This window comes from Curcuma longa, chromosome 16 (assembly GCF_044706935.1).
Source record: "Curcuma longa cultivar G26 ecotype Majalengka, Jawa Barat chromosome 16, ITB_CL_G26_1.1, whole genome shotgun sequence".
Classification (NCBI taxonomy): domain Eukaryota; kingdom Viridiplantae; phylum Streptophyta; class Magnoliopsida; order Zingiberales; family Zingiberaceae; genus Curcuma; species Curcuma longa.
In genome coordinates, this window is record NC_133876.1 from 2588099 (window position 1) to 2615111 (window position 27013).

At 35.2% G+C, this 27013-nt stretch overlaps 1 protein-coding gene across 3 annotated transcripts in view; it reads left to right on the forward strand.

Annotated features, from left to right (window-relative positions):
• The window catches only part of LOC141847876 (uncharacterized), a 46980-nt gene extending 22492 nt beyond the window's left edge, over positions 1-24488 (forward strand). For 2 of the 3 annotated variants that reach the window (XM_074735970.1, XM_074735971.1), the window contains 8 exons: positions 30-175; positions 10099-10162; positions 10238-10307; positions 11549-11633; positions 11709-11765; positions 20756-20863; positions 23596-23666; positions 23959-24488. In XM_074735970.1, coding sequence (XP_074592071.1) covers positions 32-175; positions 10099-10162; positions 10238-10307; positions 11549-11633; positions 11709-11765; positions 20756-20863; positions 23596-23666; positions 23959-24322 — 963 coding nt within the window. In that variant the 5' untranslated portion in view covers positions 30-31 and the 3' untranslated portion in view covers positions 24323-24488. The remainder of the gene's footprint in view (positions 1-29; positions 176-10098; positions 10163-10237; positions 10308-11548; positions 11634-11708; positions 11766-20755; positions 20864-23595; positions 23667-23958) is intronic. The other variant, XM_074735969.1, reaches the window with a different exon arrangement.
• The last annotated feature ends 2525 nt before the right edge of the window (positions 24489-27013 follow it).

Here is a 27013-nt window from a genome sequence, read left to right on the forward strand (position 1 = left end):
GTCTACTATTTGAAGTTTCATAACTGTAGTTATGCAGGCAATAAAAGGCACAAAGTTGAATGACAAATATATTAAGAACGTTCTCCAAAAACTCATTGTTGCTGTGGAATCAACTTCTGAAGTTGTGGAGGAGGGATTGTATGAAAAATTTGCTTATTATTTGGCAATCAATTTGGTAACTAGTGCCTCTTCTTTAAATTCTATTCCAAGATTAATTTGCCAAGCTAATAGTTTGTTTTAAATGTTATTAGTTTCTTTTCAATTTGCCACTTCTGACATTATATCATGCAACAACAATAATTTATTTATTTATTAGTCTAATTAGATATTTTTGTCATGTGATTAGCATTCTTGCTTAGTAGGTCATTGTCTTTATGAGATTCCTATATAATAAATCAAGTGATTTTATTTTGTTAATGATATGATTATTAATTAAAGTATTCCTTTCTATGACATGATATGAACATGACACATTTTTTTGTTCACTTTATAAGAAAAACACTAACAATTAACCCATGCTAAACTAGAGACTTGATTGACAAGAATTATTATTTTAATGACTTTAGGAATCTTTCTTTCTTAATTAATATTGGTATTGCAATAAAGAAGCAATGGTTGTATCAAGGTTTGAAATTTCATTCTACTCTGGATGAAGATATATTGAGAGTTGGATAAACCATATAAGACGAGGAGAAGGGGGAATAACCTAGAAGGTTCTCCCAAGAAGGAAAATGCTGGTGATTTCATGGAGGGATTGCTCACCTCATGATCGATTCAATATTGAAGAAGGAAACACTATGATACTTTAAATGGTAGGCTTGCATTGTGTTTGGTTTTGACGCTAGAGAAGGAAAATGCATGGCATTTCCAAGGGAAGACTTGCCTTATGTTTGATTCAATATCAAAGAAGGAAAACACAGGTTGGCTTCAATCGTACCATTGTATCGGGTCGCTCCACATGCCGATAGGTCGATGGAATGGGATGTTTTGTTTGTGTTGACCGACATGGAATGAGATTTTATCCAAAGGTCATATATGCCATCATTTAGAATCTTAAGCATGCCACTTGAGAGGGTGAAATCTTTTGTTCCGCTCACTAATAGACATGTGAGATCCTCAATACAGGCAATGGGCAATTGCAACTTCCTTCTTTGCTGTCTCTTGAGAGGCTTGACACACCTCTTTGTTATTTTGCTTCCTTCATGGCTTCCTCCTCTATACCAAAACCTATTTTTCTTCTTGTGTTGAAATTGAAACCTAGCTTCCTCCAGTGCTAGCTCATTTGTGGTGATTCTTATTCTAGTTCCATGTCATGTGAAGTTTCTACACTCTAGGTATGTTTTCTCGTCTCCTATTTCTCTTCCTCTTCCTCTTCCTTTGACGAAAACCCGGCTTGGCTTGAGATTTTAATCCTTGATATATATAAAATAAAATTCATCTAAGTTTAAAAAAATGGTTAGAGGTTAGTTGTGAAGTGATTTGTTGAATGAAAAATATCAAAAGAAATTTTTATTCCTCTCAATCCACCACCCTTTACATAAGAGGTCTATTTATATACAAATTAGGAATCTTTTTAAGGAAAGAATCCAACTAAGGAAACTATAATAGACAAATTGACAACTACTTAATTAAGAATATATTATAACTAATATAACCAGATAATATATTAACTAATATAACCAGATAATACTCCCTCTCAAGTTGGAGCATAAATATTAATAGTTGCTCTCCAGACTTCACGTATCTTGTAGTGATCAAGCCTTGTTGAATTTTTTCACGAACAAAATGACAATCAATTTCAATGTGCTTAGTTCGCTCATGAAAGATGGGATTTGATGCAATGTGTATAGCGGCTTGATTATCACACTATATTTTTGTTGGTACTGAAATTTTAAGTCCTACTTCAGTCAACAGCTGATATATCCACATTATTTCACATAAAGACTGTACTATAGCCCTATATTCTAATTCTGCACTGGATCGTGACACAATATTTTGCTTTTTACTTTTTCATGAAATTAAATTTCCTCCAATAAAAATACAATAACTTGAAGTTGATCTTCTATCCATTTTAGAATCTGCCCAATCTGCATTTGAAAAGCCTTCAATATGAGTGTGCCCATGATTTTTATATACGATACCCCGTCCGAGTGCTCCCTTCAAATAACACAAAATATACTCTAACACTACCCAATGATTAACTGTTGGAGATGTCATAAACTAACTAACAACACTAACCGAATATGCAATATTGGACGAGTCACAATAAGATAATTCAGCTTCCCAACCAACCTTCGATATCTATCAGGATATTCAAATAGTTCTCCATCTTCTGTGAGGTGCATGTTTCGAGTTATTGGAGTACTACAAGATTTTGCCCCTAATTTGCCCGTCTCATTCAATAGGTCGAGAATATATTTTCTCTGAGATAGAAATATATCTTTTTTGCTTCTTATAACTTCATCGCCTAAGAAATACTTTAGCACCCCTAAGTCTTTTATATGAAACTGAGTAAGAATGAAAGATTTAAGAGATGAAATTTTCGTAGTATCACTTCCAGTTATAACAATATTATCCGCATACACAACCAACAGAATGATACCAACTTTTGACCACATGTAGAATACAGAATGATCATATGTGCTTTTTACCATACCAAAATTTTCAACAACTTGACTAAACTTTCCAAACCTAGCACGAGGGCTCTGTTTCAAACCATACAAAGATTTTCTAAGACGACACACTCGCCCTATCTCCCCCTGAGTAACAAAACCAGGAGGTTGCTCTATGAACACCTCCTCCTGAAGATCACCATGAAGGAAAACATTCTTGATATCAAGTTGATGTAAAGGCCAATGATGAGTAGCAGTCAGTGAAATAAATAATCGAACTGATGTCAACTTTGCAACAGGAGAAAAAACATCAGAATAATCTACATCATATGTCTGAGCATAGCCCTTAGCAACAAGACAGGCTTTAACTGTGAATACCCATTTGCAACCAATAGCTCTTAGCAACAAGACTGGCTTTAACTGTGAATACCCATTTGCAACCAATAGCCCATTTGCCTAAAGGCAGATCAACCAAGTCCCAAGTGTCATTTTCATCTAAAGCTTTCTTTTCCTCTATTATTGCCTCTTTCCAACCAGGATGAGATATGGTCTTACAGATAGTTTTAGGAATAAAAATAGAATCAAGTGAAGCAATAAAAGAGCAAGAAGAAGATGTCAAGCCGTTATAGGAAACAAAAGAAGAAATAGGATAAGTGCACAGACGTTTACCTTTATGTAACGCAATAGGAAGATCATCACTCTGAGGTAGATCTGATGACGAATTAGTAGGTGCAGGATATAAATCAAGAGGTTGACACCTGGAGTATACTTGAATAATAGGAGGCTTATCAGGAGCTGGTTCCGAAACAGGTGCGGATGGTGTGATAGAATATACCAATAAATCATCTTCCTTTTGAAAAGTCGGGTTAAGTGAGGATGGGAAATAAGGTGTCTTCCATGAAAGTGACATCAATCGAGATAAAATATTTATTAATACTAGGGCAATAATACCTATAACCTTTTTGAAGATGAGAATAACCAAGGAAGATACACTTCAAAGACTTGGGATCTAATTTAGTGACATATGGACGAACATCCCGAACAAAACAAGTGCTACCAAATATCCTAGGATTAACAGGAAACAACTTATTTGGAAACAGAACTTTGTAAGAGATCTCACCATGAAGAACGGATGATGACATGCGGTTAATAAGAAAACATGCTGTAGAAATTGCATTTGCCCAAAAAGATTTGGAAACATTTATTTGAAATAAAAGGGCCCTTGCAGTCTCAAGAAGATGCCTGCTCTTACGCTCAACCACACCATTTTGGGATGGAGTATCAACACAAGAGGTTTCATGAAGCATACCATTCTGACTCATGTAAAAGTGAAAGACTTAATGTATATTCCCTAGCATTATCACTTCGTAAAGTACGGATGGACGTATTGAATTGAGTTTTAATTTCGGCACAAAATGCACAAAATAGAGAAAATAACTCAGAACAATTTTTCATTAAATATAACCATATTATACGAGAATAATCATCCACAAAAATGACAAAATACCTAAAACCAGGTTTAGACAAAATAGGACAAGGACCTCAAATATCAGAGTGAACTAACTCAAAAGGACTAAAAACACGTTTATTTATTCTTGGACTCGAACTAAGATGGTGATGCTTTGTAAACTGACATGACTCACAATTTAAAGAAGACACCCTACTATTTTGTAGACAAATTTCTTAAGCAAAGGAAGAGATGGATGACCTAACCTACAACGAGCCTCGAAAGGAGAAGGTACACTCGAGCAAGGGATCTTAGGACAGATGGGTCAAGAATGTAGAGGTCTCTAGACTTATGCCTTTTATCAATAATCTTCTTCGTCAAAAGATTCTGAAATAAATAATGATTGGGAAAAAAAATAAGATGCAACAGTTAAGATTACGAATTAATTGACTAACAGAGAGTAAATTAAAAGATAAATTAGGTAAATGTAAGACAGAGGATAAAAAAAGCAAAGGAGTAGAATTGATAGTGCCAGACCCACGAACATAAGGAGATCCATTAGCTAAAGTAACAATCGGAGTGTTAAATTGGAGTGAAAAAGTAGAAAAGAGACTAGAATTATCTGTCATATGATCCGTGAATCCAAAATCAATGACCCATTTAGAGAATGAGGAAGCAAGACATGTGTTGTGGTTACCTGAATCAACAATAGCAGTGACAGAGGAAGATGCAGATTTGAGTGATTCCTGATATTGAGAGAACTTGACAAATTCTTCTGTAGAGATAAGAACTGATTTCTCAAGGATATCATTAGTGGATGCAATATGAGCCAAGTGTTTTTGTTGATTTTTATACTGAAGCTTTCTGCACTTGAATTTTGTATGACCCGACTTACGATAATAGTTGATTTTCTGACCATTAGAATTTGACATTCGAGTTTCAATGTCTTGTGAGCCTCCTCATTTGTTTCCACTATAAATAGTTGATTTTTTAGGCACATAATTAGTAGTATTACAACTCACCAAAGCATCACTAAGTGGAATAGGAGTAGTATTTTTTGTACGGAGAATGCGACTGAATACATCTTGTAAGGAGGAGACCTCAGAACCAGAGAGAATTTGTGATTTGGTAGATTCAAAGTCAGGAGATAAGCCAGCAAGGAAGCTCATGAACACCATTTGCTTTCTTTGCCGTTGTTGAACCTTCACATCAGGGCTAAAGGGTAGTAACATATTAAGCTCCTCATATGTCTTCTTGAATGCCATAAAATAATTAGTCAGTAGTTGATCTTGCTTTTCCACACGGTAAAAAGCTTTGCAAACCTCATACATATGAGAGATATTCCCTTTTCTAAAATATAAAAATTCTAGATAATCTATCAATTCTTTAACAAATTCATAGTGATTAATCAAACTAATTACCTCACTATCAATACAATTTCAACTCTGAAGAAATAAGCGAGCATCCTCTCTCAGCCATGTCTGTCTCGAATCATCTTGAGGAGGGTCATTAGTAAAATGCCCATCTATGTCAATACTTTGTAGGTAAAGGCGAACAGTTTTACTCTAATCCAAATAGTTTGAACCATTTAATTTATAATCTGTGATTTTAGACATCACAGGCACAACTTCCGTCATAATAGAAGGTTTATTTTCAACCATACTTTTATCCTAAAGAAAATCAAATAAAGGAAGAATCTGAAGAACAGACAAATCCACATGCGAAAGAAATACCAAACTAATATAGCGCCGAGATTAATACCAGATTCGTCAAAGATCGGGAGGTTGGACAGCAGACCCGATCGATTCTCCACTGAACACCACTGTCGACTCCACCGATCGGGAGGTTGGACGCAATTCCTGTGTCGAGAGGACACAACGCGGGAAAGAGGAGTCATAGAGGAAGCGAGATGGGAGATCACCAAGCCACCAGAGAGGAGCTCATGCTAGGGTTCGGCGGAGTCTGTACTCGCGTTTTTGATCCGCGTTCGAGTCGCTTCGCCGATACAGGAAACAAGAGGGAAAGCGGAAGGAAAAGAAGAATCCGTAGCCTGCGGCGTTCGTGTGGCAATGGCAGTCGTGCAAACGAATTGGACAGCGACGACGGTGAACTGTGTTGATAACACCGATGAACGATCTTTGGCCTCCCAAATCGCGTGCGTCATTCGCCGAAGGAGAGGGTAAATCCTAAGCCGAGCGCCGCCCCTTCTTCTTTCCATGTGAAGCCGTCGGATTTCTCTTTTGGTCTATTGCCGGCTGCCGGAAGGGATAAACGCAACCTCCAGCTCCAGCAAAGCCTCGATCCGATCTCGAATTGCGTCAAAGCCAAAGGACACGATTCATTCACACGAACAAAGCATCGGAAGGAGAACAACAACCAAGCCAACAACAACCAAGCCTTATCCCAAAGTGGGGTCGGCTAAAAGCATCGGAAGGAGAAGAAAGGGAAAAAAACCTAATGCTCTGATACCATGTTGAATGAAAAATACTAAAAGAAATCTTATTCCTCTCAATCCACCACCTTTTACATAAGAGGTCTATTTATAAACAAACTAGAAATCTTTCTAAGGAAAGAATCCAACTAAGGAAACTATAATTAGACAAATTGACAACTACCTAATTAAAAATATATTATAACTAATATAACCAGATAATATATTAACTAATATAACCAGATAATATAGATAGATGTCTTTTATTTAAAATCCTAACTTTAGGTCTTCTAACCCTATACCATTCTTTACATAGGCATGCCAATCTTGTCTTAATGGGCTATGAATTTTATTTTTTGTGAATTTGAAGCTATTGCCACTTTTTTTCTAGCTACAAGTCATATTTACCATTCCAATTTTGTTCTTATTTGATAGACATTTCTCTTTTCTTAGTATGTATTAGGAAGTATCTTCCTAGATTTTTCTTTAGGTAGAAAGGATTTCTTATAAAGCTTGCATGGATTATAGTTGACTTATCAATTGTATAATTTCTTATATCACTTGATTGTTACGCTTCATTCTACTACTAAAGAAAGCTAAGTTTGTTTCAATAATTTCCATGTTGACACTTGGATCTGCAGTCGTATATTGGTGTCTAAGTAGCATAGTTCATAAGAAAGAAAGGTCTTGCATTTATAAATTGTACAAAGAAGCCTTTTCTTTGCCAAGATGTTCAAACCATGAAAGATGTTTTGCACACCTCAACAAGTGAGATGAATTGACTTCTTATCATCTTGTTAAATCTTTACTAACCTAATTGATGCAAGGAAACAATAAAATGAGGACTTTTGGTTGGCAAATTTTTGATGTCAAGTGATTCTATTGGAAGTGTTTGTAGCCAACTATTCGTTGATGATACTGTCCTCAATTTGGCTTGATCAAAGCTTCTTCATATTGCACACAATAATGCTAAGTGAGAACGGTTGAAACATATCATTTTGATAAATTACTGAAACTCGATATTGATAATTTCTCCTTCTTTTGCTTCATCTTCTTCCTCTTTCAACCTTCGATTTTGCCACTGACACCATGCATCAAAATTTCGATGCAATATCGAAACAGTATCATTTCAATTAAAGATGGAAACTTTGACACAGTTTGAAATTTTGAATCTTGCTCCTCCAACTCCTGTGGCAACCCATTAGTCTATATCATTTTTCAAAAGCAATTGCATAAGCCTTTCATGTAGCTATGCCAATTTATACATTGAGAGACCGAATTGCATCTACTCGTGGTAACATATGGATTATATTGGCTAAATCAATTCTTATCTTGTTGAGAATTTGATGAAACTAGATTTAGCCATATAGTCCCACCTTAATGATTTCTTAGGTGAACTTGTCAACTGTTCTTTTATATTGATTTCTATATCATAGATGGACCTTAGGTTCACATTCAAAATATTTAATATGGAGATATGGATTGTTGATGATAATTAATCTCAATTTGGTAAAGTAAAGATGTGATTTTTTATTAATTGCTTGGGTTGATGGGTTGATTAACTTGATGTTTTATGTAAGAGATGCAAATTTATGGAATTTGTGACACAAGATGGCATGGATTATTGTTAATATAATTTTTATAGTTCAAAATATAAACCATATGATAAGGCAGGAAAAAGTCAATAACAAAACTTGATTCTCCTCTTATATCTCTGATCCCATCATATGGTTAGAGTTATTATCAAGTTGAATTCACCTCGGTTCATTTAAACCACCTCTAATACACCCTAAACTCATTTTCCTAATTGAAAACCTAAATTAATTAATTGGACCCAACTAAGTGTAAGTTAGGTCTAACTCATTCAACCTATCTTGAACTAAAATGGTCCCTAATTTAATTAAATCCAACTACATTACAAAGTTAAATTTAATTTAAGCTATAGCGATATTTGGTTCTAAATGAGATCAAATCGAGCTAATCTCCATATATTAAAGATTAAAAATTAAATTGTGAATAACAGATAGAATTTGTCTACATTCAAACAGGAGAATTAATCTTCCAAAAAGATCTCTTGTTTATGAAAATTATTGGAGGTTAGTAATTCAACCATCTATTGGGAATCTGAACCTATCAAGTGCTGCTGAAATTCAAGCTATCAAATGCTTCTTCTAATGAGGAATCAGATCAGGTTAACATGGTGATTATTGAGCCTAACTCTGCTTAATTGAACCTAAATCAGTCCTAAACCACATTCAGGTAAAGATTAGATCATATCTATAATTTAATTAATCAATTAAATATTACAAATAAGTTTAGTTTAAAACTTAGTTATAACATGATCATATAAGAAATTGATTCCTGCTCAAAAGGGAGAGAATAGTATTCCCACTTGCATCTCAACTTGTTTTTCTAGATTATAAGATTGCACCTTTTATGATAATAATTATTTTCTTCTCACTTCAAGTTGCATAATTTGAGGCGATTGATGTAATAGAGACCAGAGTTAAGTTAGTATGTAGCAGGTGATACATTTCAAATTTGCAATTTTAACTTTGTTTCCCTCTATATAAAAAGAAAGGAGTTGTACAAAATTGTACAAATTATAGAGACATTAAGCAAATGAATGGTACCATAAAACTTTAGAAAAGAGTGATAGAAATGGACTAAGAAAGAAGACTACAGTGACCAAAAATTAATTTGGATTCATACTTAGGTCGACAATAGAAGTTATACTTATTTTCAAACAACTAATTGAACATACACATATATTCATCGATCTAGAAAAAATTTATGATAGAGTTTCGAGGAAATTATGTGAAGAATTTTAGAAAAAAGGTGTTAGCGTAGTGTATATTGAAATAATTAAGGATATTTATGAGGATGCAATGATATAAGTGAAGACTTCAAGAGGATTAACTAAAGTGTTTAGGGATACATCAAGGTTCAACTCTAAATTATCATTTTTTTTACATTAATCATGGATGAACTCATTGAACACATCCTAGTCACATTACCATGATGCATGTTGTTTGTAGATGAAATTGTTTTAGTAGATGAGACGTGAAGGAAAAAATGATAAACTCAAATCTTGGTGGGAAAGACTAGAAGTGAAAGATTTTAGACTTAGTAGAGTAAAGACAAAATAAATGGAATTTAAATTTAGCAATATTAGATGTAGTAAGATAATTGTTAAGATAGGAGATAACGAGTTATTGTACTAAGGGTTTTAAATAATTAGGATTATTTTTGCAAAAGGATGGAGGGGTTGAGAGATGTCTTACATAGAATACAACTAGGATGGTTGAAACGGTTAGCAACGATAAAATAATATAAATTTATTTAAATATAGATGATAATATAGTAGGGAATAGAGCTTAATAGCATATGAGGATCTATATAGCCTATCCCACCTAGTGGGATAAGACTTAGTTGTTATTCTCTTTAGAGAGTTACAACTAATTATCAATTTCTGTAATTATTTTCACACAAGCGAAGGATTGTGCTATTGTTGATTACTTTTCTTTGAGATTTATGAATATCAACATAATCAAATTGTAGTTTCTCTAAAATTATGTATAAGTTCACTAATTCTTTGCATATTTTAGGAGGATCAGTTGTTAAAGGAGAACAATAGAATCTACAAGCAACTTACATTTCTTTTATCTCCAGGTAAGAAATAATTCATTTTTAGTCATTACATCTTCAACCTACTTAGTCATATGGGCATTTGTCAATTATTTACAGGCAATTCAACTGCAGTGGATTTAGTAGTTTCTCTACAATGTTCTCTAAACATGCTTGAAGGAGACACAGGGTATCTAATACTTTTTTTCTGTCACTTAAAAAATAATTGTAAAAAGAGAAAAAGAATATTACCATCATAAAATTTATGATGTTTTTGTAAGACTGATATGGCAAGATGTTGCTAATGGTGTTTCTAATGGTTTTGCAACTTGTTTAATGCAGTTTTGTAAGACGATTAACTAGTATCCAACTCTTATGCAAGAAAGAGAGGTTTTATTTAGAACTTATAAATTTAGAATAATAGTCATACCATAATCCATGTTTATTGAGAATTCCTGGCAGCAATCACATGGCATAAGACAATGAAATCTGCAATTTAATTTCTCACTCTTTTGCTTTGTCAAATTAATAGGTATAGCAGCTTTTCACTGTGCAAAACAAACAATTCCTTCAGTTCAATAAGATTTTAAATTGGTTACCATCTTGAATAATATTCACCTTTGGCATTGCCAACTTTACTGCACACAAGTGGTACATATTATTCATAAATCTATAATATTATTTTTTGCTGTTTGCCACAGAGCCATTACAAAGCAGTTGGGACTAACACTTCTCGTTATCCTTGTATAAATTTTTTGTTTCTACTTGAGTTATGTGACCTAATTGCAGCTTGCTAAATTGGTGGCATGCTATTATGGATCATGAATATGTAAGGCATATTAAGAATGTTCAATGATGATCCCTATTCTTCTAAATACATACGTACCTTTTCCCCTTCTGTAAAATTCGTTTCTGGTCACCTTTAATGTTTGTAGGCTTTGTGATGAGAATATTGGTTCAATGCATGGATGTTACAGTGACAAGACATCCTTACACTGTCCTGTAGCTTTTCTCTGCATCTTTTTTTCTGCCTTAGTTATGGCCTGCAAAATTCCTTAATTTGGGATAGTTGGTATAAGCAGTGTACCTATTGTGCAAGTACAGTCCACTCAACTCGTCTTCTTGCTCCACATTCAAATCCTAATTCCTAACCATGCAAACTTTGTGAATGATGAGTGTTAAAAATGTCATCCATGTCTTATGAATCATTCACATGGGGAAAGAGGTTATGAGCTGCAGGGACACGATCCAGAGATGTACTTGGTTTATGTATGACTTTTTCATGTTTAGATCATCCAAATTGATAATCTGTCTGAGATCCTCAAGAGTTTATCATCTGATTCTTCTTTTCTTTAGTAATTACACTCTTTACTTATTCGAATAATCCATTGCCTATCTTTGATAATCATTCTTGAAGCTTTGTCTTGACAGTTGTGCTCTTTGGCCTTCAAGTCTATTCTTATCAGAGTTTATACTTTCTTTCCAAGAAATTTTCTCAAACCGATTTTGCTTTGAGGTAATATTTGTTGATATGTTTTTGTCCTTACATAAAGTCCCTGATTAATTATGTTGTGGTATTTTCAAGCTGTAGATTGGCTCTGGTGTTGGTTTGGTTGGGATTACTCTTCTGCATGCTGGAGCTTCGAAGGTATACTTTTACGATTTTCCATCTTGGTTCAATTTGTATATGTTTCTTGAGAATTACTTTTTGTTTGTGTTGATTCTATTGTGAAGTTGTGTTTTTTGGGGGGTAGGACACAATCTGTTGAACATATCTTAGATGAATTTTCAAGTGTTTATGTAACTTTCCATTTTAAAATTATTAGAGTATATTTGTTGGTGCATTCTTGATTTCTGTACAAGTGTAGTTTTAAGTATCATGGATATATTATCTTTTTGTTTACACGTTTACACTTGTCTCTTGTCCTCTTCGATCAAGCTCAAGCAATTATGTGTATAGAAATGCAATTAATTTGTTTTATTATTACAATTCGAGTAATTGAATGAGTTATCTTTAACAATTTATAATCTGTTGAAGGTAAAGGAAACTAACTCTTAAATATTTGTAACTCGTAGAAGCTGGAAGCGAACTATTCATAAGAAATTGATAATTCATGTAACACTTTCTATCGTATCTTAATAAATTCCATTGAAAGTTGAAACATAATAAAGGCTTTTAGATTATGGTTTCAGGAACTCATTGCTTGCTACTATGTGGTCATTTTTAAGGTATTAAAGCACAGTTCTAGGCAAGCAACAAATAGTCAACCCACTATCTAATGCCTAAGCAGTAAACAACTGCCCATTACCTAGTGCCTAAGTAGTAAGCGCAAGCCTAGGCGCCAATGACCTTTGTGATGGACATTAAAATAATATAAAAATAAGAGAGAGAAATATATTAAGAATAACTAATATTAATATATGTAAAAATATAATTACAATTATAAATAAACAACTCATCATTCATAATTAAACACTGAAAACATTTCATATTTTACATTCCAACCAAGAAAATAGCCTTGGAATAAAAAAAGAAAAAAAAAAAATCAAAGTGTGTTGATGTGTTGAGATTAAGTGATAAAATTTTTAACAATAGATGCAAAAAAGAGAAGGGGAAACCACACCTAGAGAAGAGAAGAAAAGGTTGGTTGGAAAATGGCTGAAAATAGGTGTAGGTCATTGAAGTCAAGTGAAAAAGAGGTGGCAATAAAGTGGGAGGTTTGTGCATACGATGGGTATTAGACGAGTTAATGGGAAGAAGTAGCTACTTTCTAAAATTAGATGAATCAACAACTTATAAAGTAACATTTTTCCCTTAGAGACATCTGAACTACCTAGGCCTCCTAATCGGCTTGTTGGGGCCACTTGTTAAAAGAGTTGTCTAACTTGGATCACCTAGCAACTAGATGAAGCGGTTATTTGCCGAAATCAGATAGATAGTTGCCTTTTAAAACAATGACCATTCAAGTAGATTTTACTCCTAGGGTGTGTGCTATCTCCATGCTGCATTTACTTGGTCTAACAAAATACATTTATGTAGTTGCAACATATTCTAGTATGTTTGATTGGTAACTTATTGAATCATGGTTCCAGTTGAATTTAGCAATGAAAATTGTGATTCTTCAAGATTAAATGAGTCAAACATAATAAGGTGAACTAATATCAAGTCATGCTATTTGGACTAAAGTTATGCAACTGAGTTAGGCATGCCATACCAGATAAATTGAGCAAAAATTATCTTATTAGGCCCAAAACAGTTCAACTGAACCAAATATGCAAATTGTTCTTAGCTACTACCTTAAAGAGATAGTTTTGCACGGTGAAGATGACAATTTCAATACCACCGTTGTCGTGGTTAAAGAAGCACTTATCATTTCCATCTACAGTAGCAATGTAATGCAAAATCAACTCCTTTTGCTTCCAAGGGTAAGGCATAGTGTTAAGGTAAGCTTCTTTATCATGTCTTGATGTGATATTGTAAAGTCATAGTCAATGATGTTTGATTTACATCTTGGAGATTTGAGTGGTGATTACGTATAAGAATATGTTGTGTTGTCATGCGAGCGTCACTTGAAAATGTTCTTTAAATAAGGTGGGTTTTCCTATTTGATTTTATTTGACATTTTCCTTGTGCATGATTTAAATTGATAAATTATAATCAAACATATTGCTTTTATAGGGGAAACTTTAAAAAGAAATATTGCATAATGAAATTGGGGTTAAAGATAAGTCTGTTGGGATGATTAAAAGAATGAAAATTTATTTTAATAGTTTATTGTACTTGTCGTCCGTTATATTTGCTTCTTTCTATATAGTTGACTATTTGCTCCCTGCATATATGGATGATACACATGGGATGGTTTGTTTTCTTTTAAAACCACTCTACATTCTTGCCTTTGATACTTATCTTTTAAATTGTTAATTCTTTTATGATCTTCTTACTTCTTTACACTTGTGTACTATTCTTAGTAAGATAACACATACTAGACTTGATAGGAAATAGAAGCTTAGGATAGTGCTTTAAAGGAAAATGAACCACCTTAAGACTAAAAAATTGAGATACAAATAAATTTCAATTGAAGTAGTACGACATTGAATGAATTATAGAGTTTCAGCTCCATCCTTTGACAGAGATGTGTAATTACTTGTAGTTTAGAGTTTTGGCTCCACCCTCTAAGAGATGTGTGACTACTTGTAGTATAAAGCTTTAGCTCTGCCCTTTAAAAGAGCTACGTGACTACTTGTGTAGTTTAGAGATTTGGCTTCGCTCTTTGAAAAAACTACTTGACTACATATAGTGTAGAACTTTTGCTTTTGCTTTTGAAAAAGCTATGTGACCACATGTAATATACAAATTCAGCTAACCCTCTAAAAGAGTTGCATGACTACTTATAGTAGAGTTTCAACTCCATCCTCTAAAAGACTTACATGACCATTATGCTAAATTAACAAAACAATGAATACTTTATATATATTAAAGCCTTAGCTCCACACTCAAAAAGGGCCCTGAAGCCTTTTCATGTGCTTGTAAATTTTGACTATTTTACATGAGATGTCTTTATTATTAGGTGGGTTGTATGTTGTTCACCCCTTTCTTTTGTGAAGTGCATCTTTGGGCGGATTGCAGATTGTTTACTCCTTGTATATGCAATATATCCTTACTAAGTGGATTGCGGGTTGTTCATCTCATGTATATACAATATATTTTTTATCGGGTAGATTGCAAGGTACCCATATTATATATTCATACATATTTATATGATGTACTTCGTATTAGGCGGATTGTAGATCATTCATCTAATGTATATATGATACATCTTTACTAGGTGTATTGTGGGTTGTTCATCCTATATATTTATATATGTTTATGATGCACTTGTGGCTCATTTGTACCTACGATTCATCTTTTCCTAGGTAGATTGCAGGTTGTTTGCTCCTTTACAATATCTATCTATCTATGTATATATATATATATATATAGGTTTTTTCGCTAAGAAATTAAAAGGGAATACTTGTAAGAGTATAAAAGAGGAAACATGTAAAAAATGAAAGAATGTAAAAGAATTTAAGAGGAATTTGTGATAAGAAATTAATGATGTTAAATGCAGAAAATGATGACCTTAACTATTTATTATTGATTGGATTATGTTATGAAATATACTATCGCACATCATGCACTTCTTTCTTATAGTCACTTTGCATTTTTATACTCATGTTTTAGAGTCTATGACCTCCTATTTATTTTCTAAGCTTTGTGCATAGTATTGGAGGAGTTTTTTTCAGAGATATGCATTTAGTTAGTTTAGTTAGCTTTTTGTCTATATTTTTGCTCTGATATTATTGCAGTTTACATGCGGTGAGTGAAGCTAGTGTCATGGTAGGCATAGCTCGTGTAGGGCATGATAACTAGTGTGTGCAAGCTAGGAGCAAAAAATATCACCAATATATTGGGATCAAGATTGAGCTCGATAATGCCATGTGTTGGAATCAAATATTTTTGTGCAGAGTTATGTTGCTCAAAACCATCATAATCTTCCATTTGAACTCACACTGATATTGAGACTTGTTGGCATGGGTTTAAATTACCTTTTCCCTCTTGATCACATGGGTATTCCTGCGATCTTGTGTGCTCACAACCTGTATGGGATGAGATAGAAGCAATCAAGTTTGATTGACTTTCCTTATGTTAATCATGAGCAAAGGAAATTGATGGCTATAAAACAAGGGATTAAGAGATCAACACTAGAGTGGTAGTGATTGTCAATCAACAAGTAGAGGGATATTAGCAGCAATGGCAAGTGGTAACAAGCAACAATCGAAGATGTCGTGACTCAAAGCAATAGTGTGCGGCTAAATTAGGTAGGAGATATTGGGGGTGGGTGGGTGCTATAGTCAGAAGCATAGTTTAAAATCTTGAGTCGTGTCAAGATTTTGGTCTTAGACTGGAACGATACAGTTTTGGTATTGTATTATACCGATATAGTTTCGATATTTTTTAAATATAAAATATATTAACTAAAAATAAAAAAATTAATCTAAATATTTAAAAATAAAAAATAAAAAAATAAAATAATGTTTTAAAATAAATATATATATTATATTAATAGGATAAGTTTATTAGGCTTTAATTAAACCTATTTAAATTATCCCAATCATAGCTAGGAGTTGATTAAAATTATTAACTAAGTTATTTAATTAAACATAAGTTAAAAACCTTACCTTGTTTCGCGTCTCCATGACCGCGGGCACATGCGATGTCTTCGAATGCGTTATTGGTCCTACATGACATCTCCGGACGCATCGCTGGTCCTTGCGACGCCTTCGGACCCGTCATCGGTCCCGCAAGACACCTCTGGACGTGTTGTAGTGTGCCAGCACCGTTTGTGCAGGTGTTGGTTCGTGGGCGGAACAAGATGTTTCGTCTGTATCAAATGAAACGATTTGAAATTTTAATCTATGGTTAGAAGAGGGAGTGCCACTCATTGGTGGAATAATGATTGAGAAATCAAGGTTTAAAAATTCAAATTGTCTTGGAGTTTTGGATTATGACAGGAATGATATGATTTTGATACTATGTTGTATTGTGCTGATAAAATTTTGATACTTTTTAAAATATAAAATATATTAATTAAAAAATATATTTTTATTAATATTGATTGTTATATATATTTTTTCTAATAATTTGTCTCCACCTTCATCTTTATAGAGGTATTTTTTTTCTTTTGTCTCTATTACCCTTGTAGATGGATGGAGGGAAAGAAATAGATGAAAGAGACAAGAAATTACTAAAGAAAAAGGTCAGGTAAGGTCATGGTGAGGTCGTGGCGATCTCATAGAGGAATTTGCGAGGTCGCTGTTAGTTAGTGTCGATTGATAGGCGGAACAGTAAATTTCATCCGTGCCAATCGAAATTCCAGCCATGCCAATTGGCATTGTTTGGGATCATGATCCTTGTGAGAAATTACTGTGAGAATAGTGGAATCATGACAAATAGAAGGGGAGTAGATTTTTTATACATAATGAATTAATTAAACTTATATATATCACATTGATGAGCATTATTAAAGTTGATGCAATGATGAAATTATAAACTTCAAGAGGGGTGAGAGAGCTATTGAAGCAAGGACATCAAATATTTTCTAGACATTGTGTAACACATTGCATTGATTTGACGATGACAAATATAAATAAACTTGATAGAGTGAAGAAAGTAGTGAAAAGACAATTGTTAATAGAGTTCTTTTATGATTATTTTTTAGTTTAAAGATTAATGAGAAAATTTATTGACTAGGAGATTTTACGATGAAAAGTAACTAGATTTGCAACTCACTTCTTCTCATTAAAAGTGTCCAAAAAAATTTAGATTATGGACTGAGAAGCCTCTCAATGTTCTAACACTACTGAAAGTAGGGAAGCATAAAAAATTATTATGTTTGCTTATGAAAGTAGAGCCTTTGTTGTTTAACGCAAAGTTGACATGGATAAGAAATTGCAAATGGACAACATCCACTACTTATTTCAAGAATTAAAAAAGAAACATCAAGAAGTGTTTACAGTCTCCGACTAAGTATCAACATTATAATGATATGGTCATTGTAAGATTGGATAATCAAATGGGAAAACATGTTTGTTTACCATGTACGTATTTTTAATAAGAAGAAAATTTAATATCAATTATTGATCTCTTAATGCCCTTATATATTCTTAATCATTGAAATCCTATGCGATAATAGTTTATAAAATCTTTGATACATCAATTTTATTTCCTACAGGATAAATGTCATAAAGTGCATGTTGAAAGACAGTACTCCTAGTCATACTAAGGTACATGAGACTCAAACCGCTCTAGAGGAGAGTGAATTGTGAATTTGGACTAATCTAAGTATATAATATTTGAATACATGAATGATTTATGTGAATTGAAGGCTAGGTGTAATTGTCAAGTATCTCATGCATTATTTGAAATAATAACATAACAATCTCCATACCTTCCAACCACCATTGTGCCTGCACTATAGACTAAACTCTTGTACTAACTATCTAATCTTTGATAACTCTATATAACTACCTGCATTGAAAACATTATTCAGTGGCTATTTGGTGCTGTGTTGGCTTCAAGTGGGCTTCAAATACTCTTCTCCTATTGAACCTTTCTGCTATCCTCTATTGTTAATATGCTCCCAGAGTACCTAATTAGTGCACAGTAGGAATACATGGTATAACAGTATAAGGAAAATATGTTGCTATAACAGATTCAGAAACAACAGAAATAACACTAACACCTATATAAACCAGAGCACCTACATCCACTGCCGCCACCTTTGCATCAACAACTTGCTGCCTATTTTTACTGCACTCTTCATTGGCTTCATCATCTAGCACCATACACATAGTGTTTACTACAATATTACTACCTTCTTCACCATCTCCTCTACCAAGGTCAACTCTTTGCGTTCCAAGTTTCAAACTCATCTAAAAAGCTTATCATGACCAACACCAAGCTACTCTCCTAGGATTTTCATACAAAGGTTGATGGGCACAGGGGATTAATTGGAATGTTGCTGGTAGGTACTTCTCATGTTAAATTGATGTGGAAATCAGGTAAGATGATGGCTAGACATTTGACAGCTTGCTGAAGTAGGTTGTCTATCAAGCATTGTGACTAGAGAAACGATCATAGTTAAATTCTCATGAGGCAACCATTGACTTCAAGGGGGGTATCTAAACCTCTAAAATGCCTGGATGACACTATTGTTGTGATGATTAACTATAGTGCCATTGCAAGAACCATGCTCTATGGTTGTTTTGTAGAGAAGAGATAATCGATTCATGGATTGTCATATGCAAATGCAATTCGACTAGAACTTGCCCCCTTAGGGCATCTTGGAGGTGGTGATGCAGGTTGACCCTCATAGTACGGGGAAGAGGGGAGAGGATGGACTGTCACAAGAAATAGGGAAAAGAATGGGGGAAGGCAACAAGTAATTCTAATGCTATCGTGGAGAATTTTGGTGACTTGGAGGGTCACATGAAAGAAAACAAATAAGACGACGCAGTGTCTTGAAAGTGAAGAAAAATAGGGTCTCTCAGAAAGACTAATTGTGATCTAATGGGATGCTAGGCGGTCGTGGGTTATTCTTTGTTGGTTCCTAGCAGGGGACCTAAGAGATGCAATTATTTATTATAATTTTTAAAGATTTAGTAGTCCAATGTTAAAATATTTCTAGTCAAGTATGAATTTTTAATAATGTGAAAAGTTCTATACTACAAATGTTTTTCTATAATATCTTCATTCAATTTGATAGAGACCTGTAATTTAGAAATTGCATTAAAACTTTGAAATTATGGATGGTTCTAATATTTTAAATTTCTTTTCAGTTCACACTATATGGGAGACATCATTTTGAGCTAGTCGCAAGACCCGGACAAATAGGCATAATGACACAATGTCTAAGCCAAGTTTAAAATATCGATCAGTTTCGAAGTTTCGGTTTATGATCGAAACGATATGGTTACGGTATCATATCGTGTTGTACCGATATGATTTTGATATTTTTTAAATATAAAATATATTAATTAAAATTAAAAATTTTAATCTAAATATTAAAAAAATTAAAAATACAAATATAAAATAAAATATTTAAAAAAAAAAAGATAAAAAATGCAGGATTGTGGGACCGCTGTGACCCCACGAAGGTTGTTAGGGGTCGTGACGACCTCTGTGAGGGCCGACGCAATCCCGTGGAAGTCTCCATAACATTGCGATCCCGCGGCGGTCTGTTGTGCCGATGCCGAACTATGAGTGGAGCGGCAAATTCCGTCTGTTTCGTCTAACATGGAATGAAATTTTAAATCATGGTCTAAGCTATTTCCCATTGTTGGCATTCTGCAAGGCGGTGAAACATCAAAGCCTATCAAAAAAGAAACTTTTTCATGTGGCAATAAGTAGAAACAATGGACAAGGACAAGTTGATTACTCAAGAAATCAGGAACAGATGCCTTCTTGTTGCCACAGTGCAGATGTCTTCCTGTTGTTTCTCTTCCACTTCCTCTTTTTATTCCTCTTCATCCTCCATTTCCTTTGTAGGACTCAACAGTAACAATTGATGCAGACTTGTATTGTGTGTTGGCACAGATCAGCACTGATATGGAACCATTCCGAGCAAGAACTAAAATCAATTCCAATACATTTATTTAAAACCTTGGTTGCAAAAGATTCTTCCATTCCATCATCTGTCTCTTTAACATGACATAAATAAATGTAGTTAGGTCTGATATCCATTTGACTGAGAGCTCTCAAGAAGTATGTTGCAATCAGTTGGATGTAATGTATGCTTCTAAAACTATGGAGGACGCATACTCTTCTGGAATGCCTCTTTCTGTTTTGTGGTGAAGTAATAGATTTGCACACTAAGCGTAGGGCATGTTTGCTATTATCAGTTGTAATTTTTCTTCTAGAAAAATAGTTGAGTGCATAAATTTGCATGTCCCATCTCAAATTGATGGAATTCAATGGATGGCTCATGATGGTTAGCATGTTTGACTCATTATGTGCTTGTTTTAGACGTGACATTGTCTTTAAGCAGCTTGTTGAAGTTGTCATTGATATGCTGCCTGATCTTAACCAAATCTATGCAGGTAATTCTTACTGATGGTGATTTGTCAACTTTAGCAAATATGAGATGTAATCTAAAGATGAATAACCTAATGGAAGCATCATCAGTGAGGTCAAGTGGAAAGCCTATGGTGAGTCACTGCTTCAGTCTTTTCACTAAAGTATGACTGTTAGAATTATTGCATGATTGTCACCTTGTATGGTGTGACTTTGTTGACTCATACCATCTTCAGAGTTGTCTTTTTTCCCAATGTGCTAAACCTAAACGTTAATTAGATCATATGCACGTAGCTCTCAGTAAGATGTTTTCAGTTCTTGCATTAGGTGGCATTATCATTCTCATGAAATAGCTTATTTTTCTGCAGATTTTAGTTTGGATCAAGGCAAAGTAGCATTATCATGTGAAAATGGGGCTATTAGAGTATAACTTAAAGGTCTTCTAAGATAGTTGCATTACAAATTTCCCACTAACAGTCTATCAGTTGATTATCAGTTACACTATGTGGCTTCTAATCCATCAAAATGTCACCTCAGAGCTACCAATTAATCTGGACTGATCTAGAAGAACTCAATGAGTTGTATGATTATCTAGCTGACTTCAAATGGTGGGGACACTGCTTGATGATCTGAAATTCCTATCGTTTGACTGTTATAAATGCAAATAAAACAATATCTGAGTATGCCATATTTCATCCATTTAAGCAAGCCTAGGTTTCATGCTGTTATAATTGCACCTGATTCATTGGAGAACTGAGTTAAAACCCCATCGAGTTGGAATTTGCTAGTTCCTAAGTAGTTGAGGTCTTGGGGACCACCCTTGTAGGGGATACATAGCTTAGGATGCAAAGATATTACTTCTAAATGTCGCACCCTGAGTAAGCTCTTCTCGGCAGTGCATAATTCCAATGGCATGCAAATTCTTTTGGATTCCAAACAATTTCATTGGCACACCCCTTGTTTCGGCAAGCCATGGAGATGCTAAACAACACTTAAAACTATCCTCATACATCATCAAGCAGAGATGATTGTCACAAAAATTCTGACAATAATAACACAATATGAATCTAAATAGATCTTATAATTAAAATTGTAACAATCATTAGTAACATCTCTCTCATAAATACAATGAAATAGTAAATACCTAGATAGTAATGCATGGCAAACTAAAAGAAAACCTAAAATGATGTGCAAAACTCCAACCTATTAGTAGTGATGTTCAAGCAACAGTGTAGCAGTGTGCCTAACAATTCATCGTAAGATGATCTGAAATGAGTACAAGATACTGATAACCAATGATTGGAGAGCTTCCAAAAAATAAGTAGTAACATGAATAAATAAAGGGAATCCAATGCACCATCTTTCAAGTCTAACCATCTTTGCACAAAGACTCATGTTCCACACTAAATTGGGTGGATCACCCAAATCAAATTTCTTGGATATGTAAATAGTATAGGGATCAAGATGTAAATTTTGCCAAGGACTTATTTGTAACATTATTTAATGAATTATACAAGAAAAAGGGAGAATGGTAATACACTGAAATACTTCTCCCATTAGGTATTAGAGCAAGGTTCCCTTTATCTCATATAAACTCATTATTTCACACATAACTCGTCGCCTATGTCACTCACGTTTCTTCCCTGAAATCCTTCATGCATCACTTTTTAATCTTTCTCTATCTTTTATGATAACATCGACACCCTCCTTGTCCACTTTCCTTCCGTGCAACACTATTCTTGTCAACCGACACCTCAACCATGACTTCCCTTTCCTACCCAACAATGCACTATGTGATGATGCACGATAAGCAAGCCACCAATGCCAAAGCTAGCATTGTCATTTACATTAACGTGCACTGTGATGTCGTCCTTTACTCTCTCATCTTTCACTCTCAACAATGGCTACCCTTTTGACCTTATGTGAATGCCTTTCTTCTCTTGAGCATCGTATCCATGGAGCCCAATCTAATCGAACTTCCTCAGATAGACATCTGACATTGCCCTTAGAAACATCTAATCCTACGGATGCCAAAAATGATATATTGATATGACAATATGGCATATCCAGAGTGCCTTGTCTTGAAATAGAAAAGTGAATGACGGAATTGAAGATCTGCAAAGCGATATCTAGATTAACTCTTTGGTGCAATGCATACGTCATAAAGAAGTGTGGCGACCGAATCTTGGTCTTCCAACGAGTGATAAGGGGTAGAATGACACCCATAACAACTTTGTACAAAACGTTAGGGGGTGCACTATGACGGACTGAACTAAAACTAGTGATAGTAGAGGGTCTATGACCATGATAGAAATATGAATACATAGTATCCATAGTCACATTAGTAAAGGGCTCAAGTTGGGGCTCAGTAAAGTAAGGAAAACAAATGACTGTGTTTATCGAGGGATCACAACCCAGGTGCTCACTAATCACGGCAGGAGTTAATATGATGTCAAAATAGATAAAACATAAAATCAAAAATAGATTTGTAAATATATTTTTGAATTTTTAAAGTCCATATTTTAGCTCTATTACATGTAAAAGTGAGTATTTGCTAAAAATCGGACCGAAACAACTTAGAGAAAAACTGGGAAATAATTTCAACATCCTTTTTCTTTCCCCCTGGTTTTCCACCCAAGGAAACTGAAGGCAAGTGCAGCTGGGAAAAATCTTCCATTACTTTATTTCCTTTCTGTTTTTGTTCCTCACAGGAATACACTCCCCTTGGTATTTTTTTGTTATAGTTGTTATGCGGTCAGTCGGGTATTTTTTAAGTCAGTGACTCATTCTATTTTTGCTAGCATGTAAATCTTTGAAGTATGATGAATTTTATATGGCTCTTCTGACTGACTCAATTATGATACAGGTCGAATGCAGACATTTGCCATGGGAGTCTGTATCTAAGAGTGAGCTCCTAAGTTATCAGCCAGAAATAGTGTAAGTGGCATTATGCATTTCCTATTATTCCCAGAATTACTAGAAACCCATGCCTGTAATTAGTCCAGAATATCCCATCGAACGTCTCTTCATGGCTGATCTTACCTCTGATATTGCTCCATCAAGGAAGCAGAGCTGTGATACTTATGACTAATTAATGGTTTTCTTCCAAATATATTTTACTTCATGCCCAACTAAACACAAATTTGATATATCCTACATCAGTTGTAACAAGTACACATTGATGATGATGAAATCTTACAGTGCTTTATCTTATTTTTGTCATCTGCAGATTGGGTGCAGATATAATCTACGATCCACTTTGCATTCCGCATCTCATTCGAGTTCTTTCTACTCTTCTGAATTCTGCTGCATCTGAACCTAAAGCAAATAAAGTTGGCTGCTGCAGTTTGTCTCAGGAAACTGAAGATGCACAACATGGACTCAGAACCAGTGGAGCAGCTCCTATTGCATATATAGCTACCGTCATCCGGAATCAAGAAACATTTGATTGTTTCCTCCGAGTGGCTACTGAAAGTTCCCTTTCTGTTGTTGACATTACTGAGATGGTGAAACCACTGAATCTCCTTCCTTACATGCAATCATATGACAGGTCAAGTGTGCATCTCTTGAGGGTGTCACCATTTTGCATGTAAAATTGTGTTGTTACTTTGTGTTTAGGCAAGGATCGAACTTAGTTTTGTATTTAGGCAAGGACTGAGTTTGTTTAGAGTTACTATTTATACCCAACAAGCTTCATAACTGGATTTTCAGGAATCCACTCAATTTTGTGAGACTTTACCGTGCATAATAAATTCATTAATTGGTGGTGCACACGTTGATATATATATATATATATATATATATATATATATATATTTTTTTTTTTTTTATTTTTTTATTTTTTTTTTTTTTGCTACCCTGCGGTCTTTATCCCGCGCTCCTCGTGTGCTTCCACCTGATCCATCGTCGTTGTTGGCACTGTCGCTCCGCCGTCCGACCACCTCCGGCCGTCGCATCACGCCCAATGGACACGCAGCTCACCGGCGCATATCCCGGCACTGGATTTCGGCCAGATAGAGAATCCGGCGAAGGGTAGTATTATTAGTTATAAATATTAGTTATTTTTTATAGACTTTTTTTAGAATAGGCCCCAACCTCTAACTATAAATAGGGTCTTATATCTTGTAATTGAGATATGATTTCTAGTTATTTTTGATAACATGGTATCAGAGCCCTAATTAATTAGGTTTCGGCGCCGCTCCACCTCGTGATCAAAACGCGAGATTCAGAGCTTCGTGCATCGCGGAAGACACCATCCTTTGCATCGCGATTTGGGTTCTCGGCTTCCCGATCGCAATTTGGCCCCGGTTCTTCTTCCTTCTTCGCCCGCCACGACGCTATCTCCTCCACCGTTGGGTCTTGACCTAAAAGTCTAATCGCGATTTCACGATTTTGTTCCTTCGCCGCCGCGCGCGCTTGTCTCCGCAGGATCTTCTGCATCTGTTCGCGTCTTCTCCCACGGCGACCAGTTGCTGGAAGCCGCGACCTTGCACGCTCCCGCCAGGCAGAAGGCTGCATCCTCGCGACATTTGCTCCCGCGCCGCGCCGACGCCTTCTTTCTCTTCTTGGCGGACGCATTGAACTAGGAGGAGTTTCTGGAGGGAGGAGACGCGGTTTCGACCCTCTTCCATCGCCCTCATCTCCCGACGCAACACCTTTGCCTTCTCTGTCGTCAGCCTCAACCTCCGTTCTGAGGCTTCCGGGTCCCGGGTTCTTCGTCCAAGACAAGCACTGCTTAGCGTCACCAGAGGAGCCGGAGAGGATTTCACCTCTTCTCCACCTACCCGCGCCCACATCCACGTCGACCAGCGTCCAAAATGGGACTACAATCACGTCTTCCTCCGGTCGATTGCCTATATTTCGTCTTCAAAATTGGATTTTTCGGAAACTCCAGTGAATCACATCCTTCGTGAGTTTGTTCCTTCCCTGTGCTTCAAGTAGTTTTTTCCTTTGGAATTCAGAATTCTTTTTCGTGGTCTCACAGCAACAATCTGATGACTGAAAATAAACCTTCTATCATAATGGATATGATGCCTGTGGTATCTAAAATTACAGATTATAAGTTAAATGGTGCAAACTATTTGGATTGGAGTAAAACTGTCCGTCTTTATCTACGAAGTATTGACAAAGATGGGCATTTGACCGATGACCCGCCACAAGATAATTCAAAACAGACATGGCTCAGAGAAGATGCTCGCTTATTCCTTCAAATTCGGAATTGTATTGATAATGAGGTAATTGGTTTAATTAATCACTGTGAATTCGTTAAAGAATTGATGGATTATCTAGATTTTCTGTACTCTGGAAAAGGAAATCTCACCCGTATATATGAAGTTTGCAAAGCTTTTTACCGTGTGGAAAAACAAGATCAACCTCTGATTAATTATTTTATGGCTTTCAAAAAGACATATGAGGAGCTCAATATGTTACTACCCTTTAGTCCTGATGTGAAGGTTCAACAACGCCAACGGGAGCAGATGGCTATCATGAGTTTCCTTGCTGGCTTATCACCTGATTTCGAATCTGCTAAATCACAAATTCTATCTAGTTCTGAGGTCTCCTCGCTACAAGTAGTGTTTAGCCGCATTCTCCGTACAGAAAATACCACACCTGTTCCACATAGTAGTGCTTTGATAAGTCGTAATAATAATTATGTATCAAGAAGATCAACTATTCACAATAGAAACAAAGGAGGAGACTCACAAGCTTCTGAAACTCAGACATCAAATTCTAGTGGTATTATATGTAACTATTGTCGCAAGCCGGGTCATACAAAGTTTGAGTGCAAAAAGCTTCAGTACAAAAATCAGCAAAAACATCAGGCTCATATTGCATCCACTCATGATACCTCTGATAAATCAGTGCTTGTCTCTGCAGAAGAATTTGCCAAGTTCTCTCAATATCATGAATCACTTAAGTCTTCATCTTCCTCTATCACTGCTATTGCTGATTCAGGTAACCACAATACATGCCTTGTTTCTTCATCCTCTAAGTGGGTCATTGATTCTGGTGCCACGGATCATATGACAGGTAATTCTAATCTCTTTTCTACTTTCACACACAAATCCAACACTCCTATTGTTACCTTAGCTGATGGGTCTTCATCTTGCGTTCGTGGGTCTGGCACTGTCAATCCCACTCCTTTGCTTTCCTTATCCTCTGTCTTACACTTACACAATTTATCCTTTAATTTGCTCTCTGTTAGTCAGTTAACTCGCAATCTTAACTGTTGCATCTCATTCTTTCCCGATCATTGTTTATTTCAGGATCTTTTGACGAAGAAG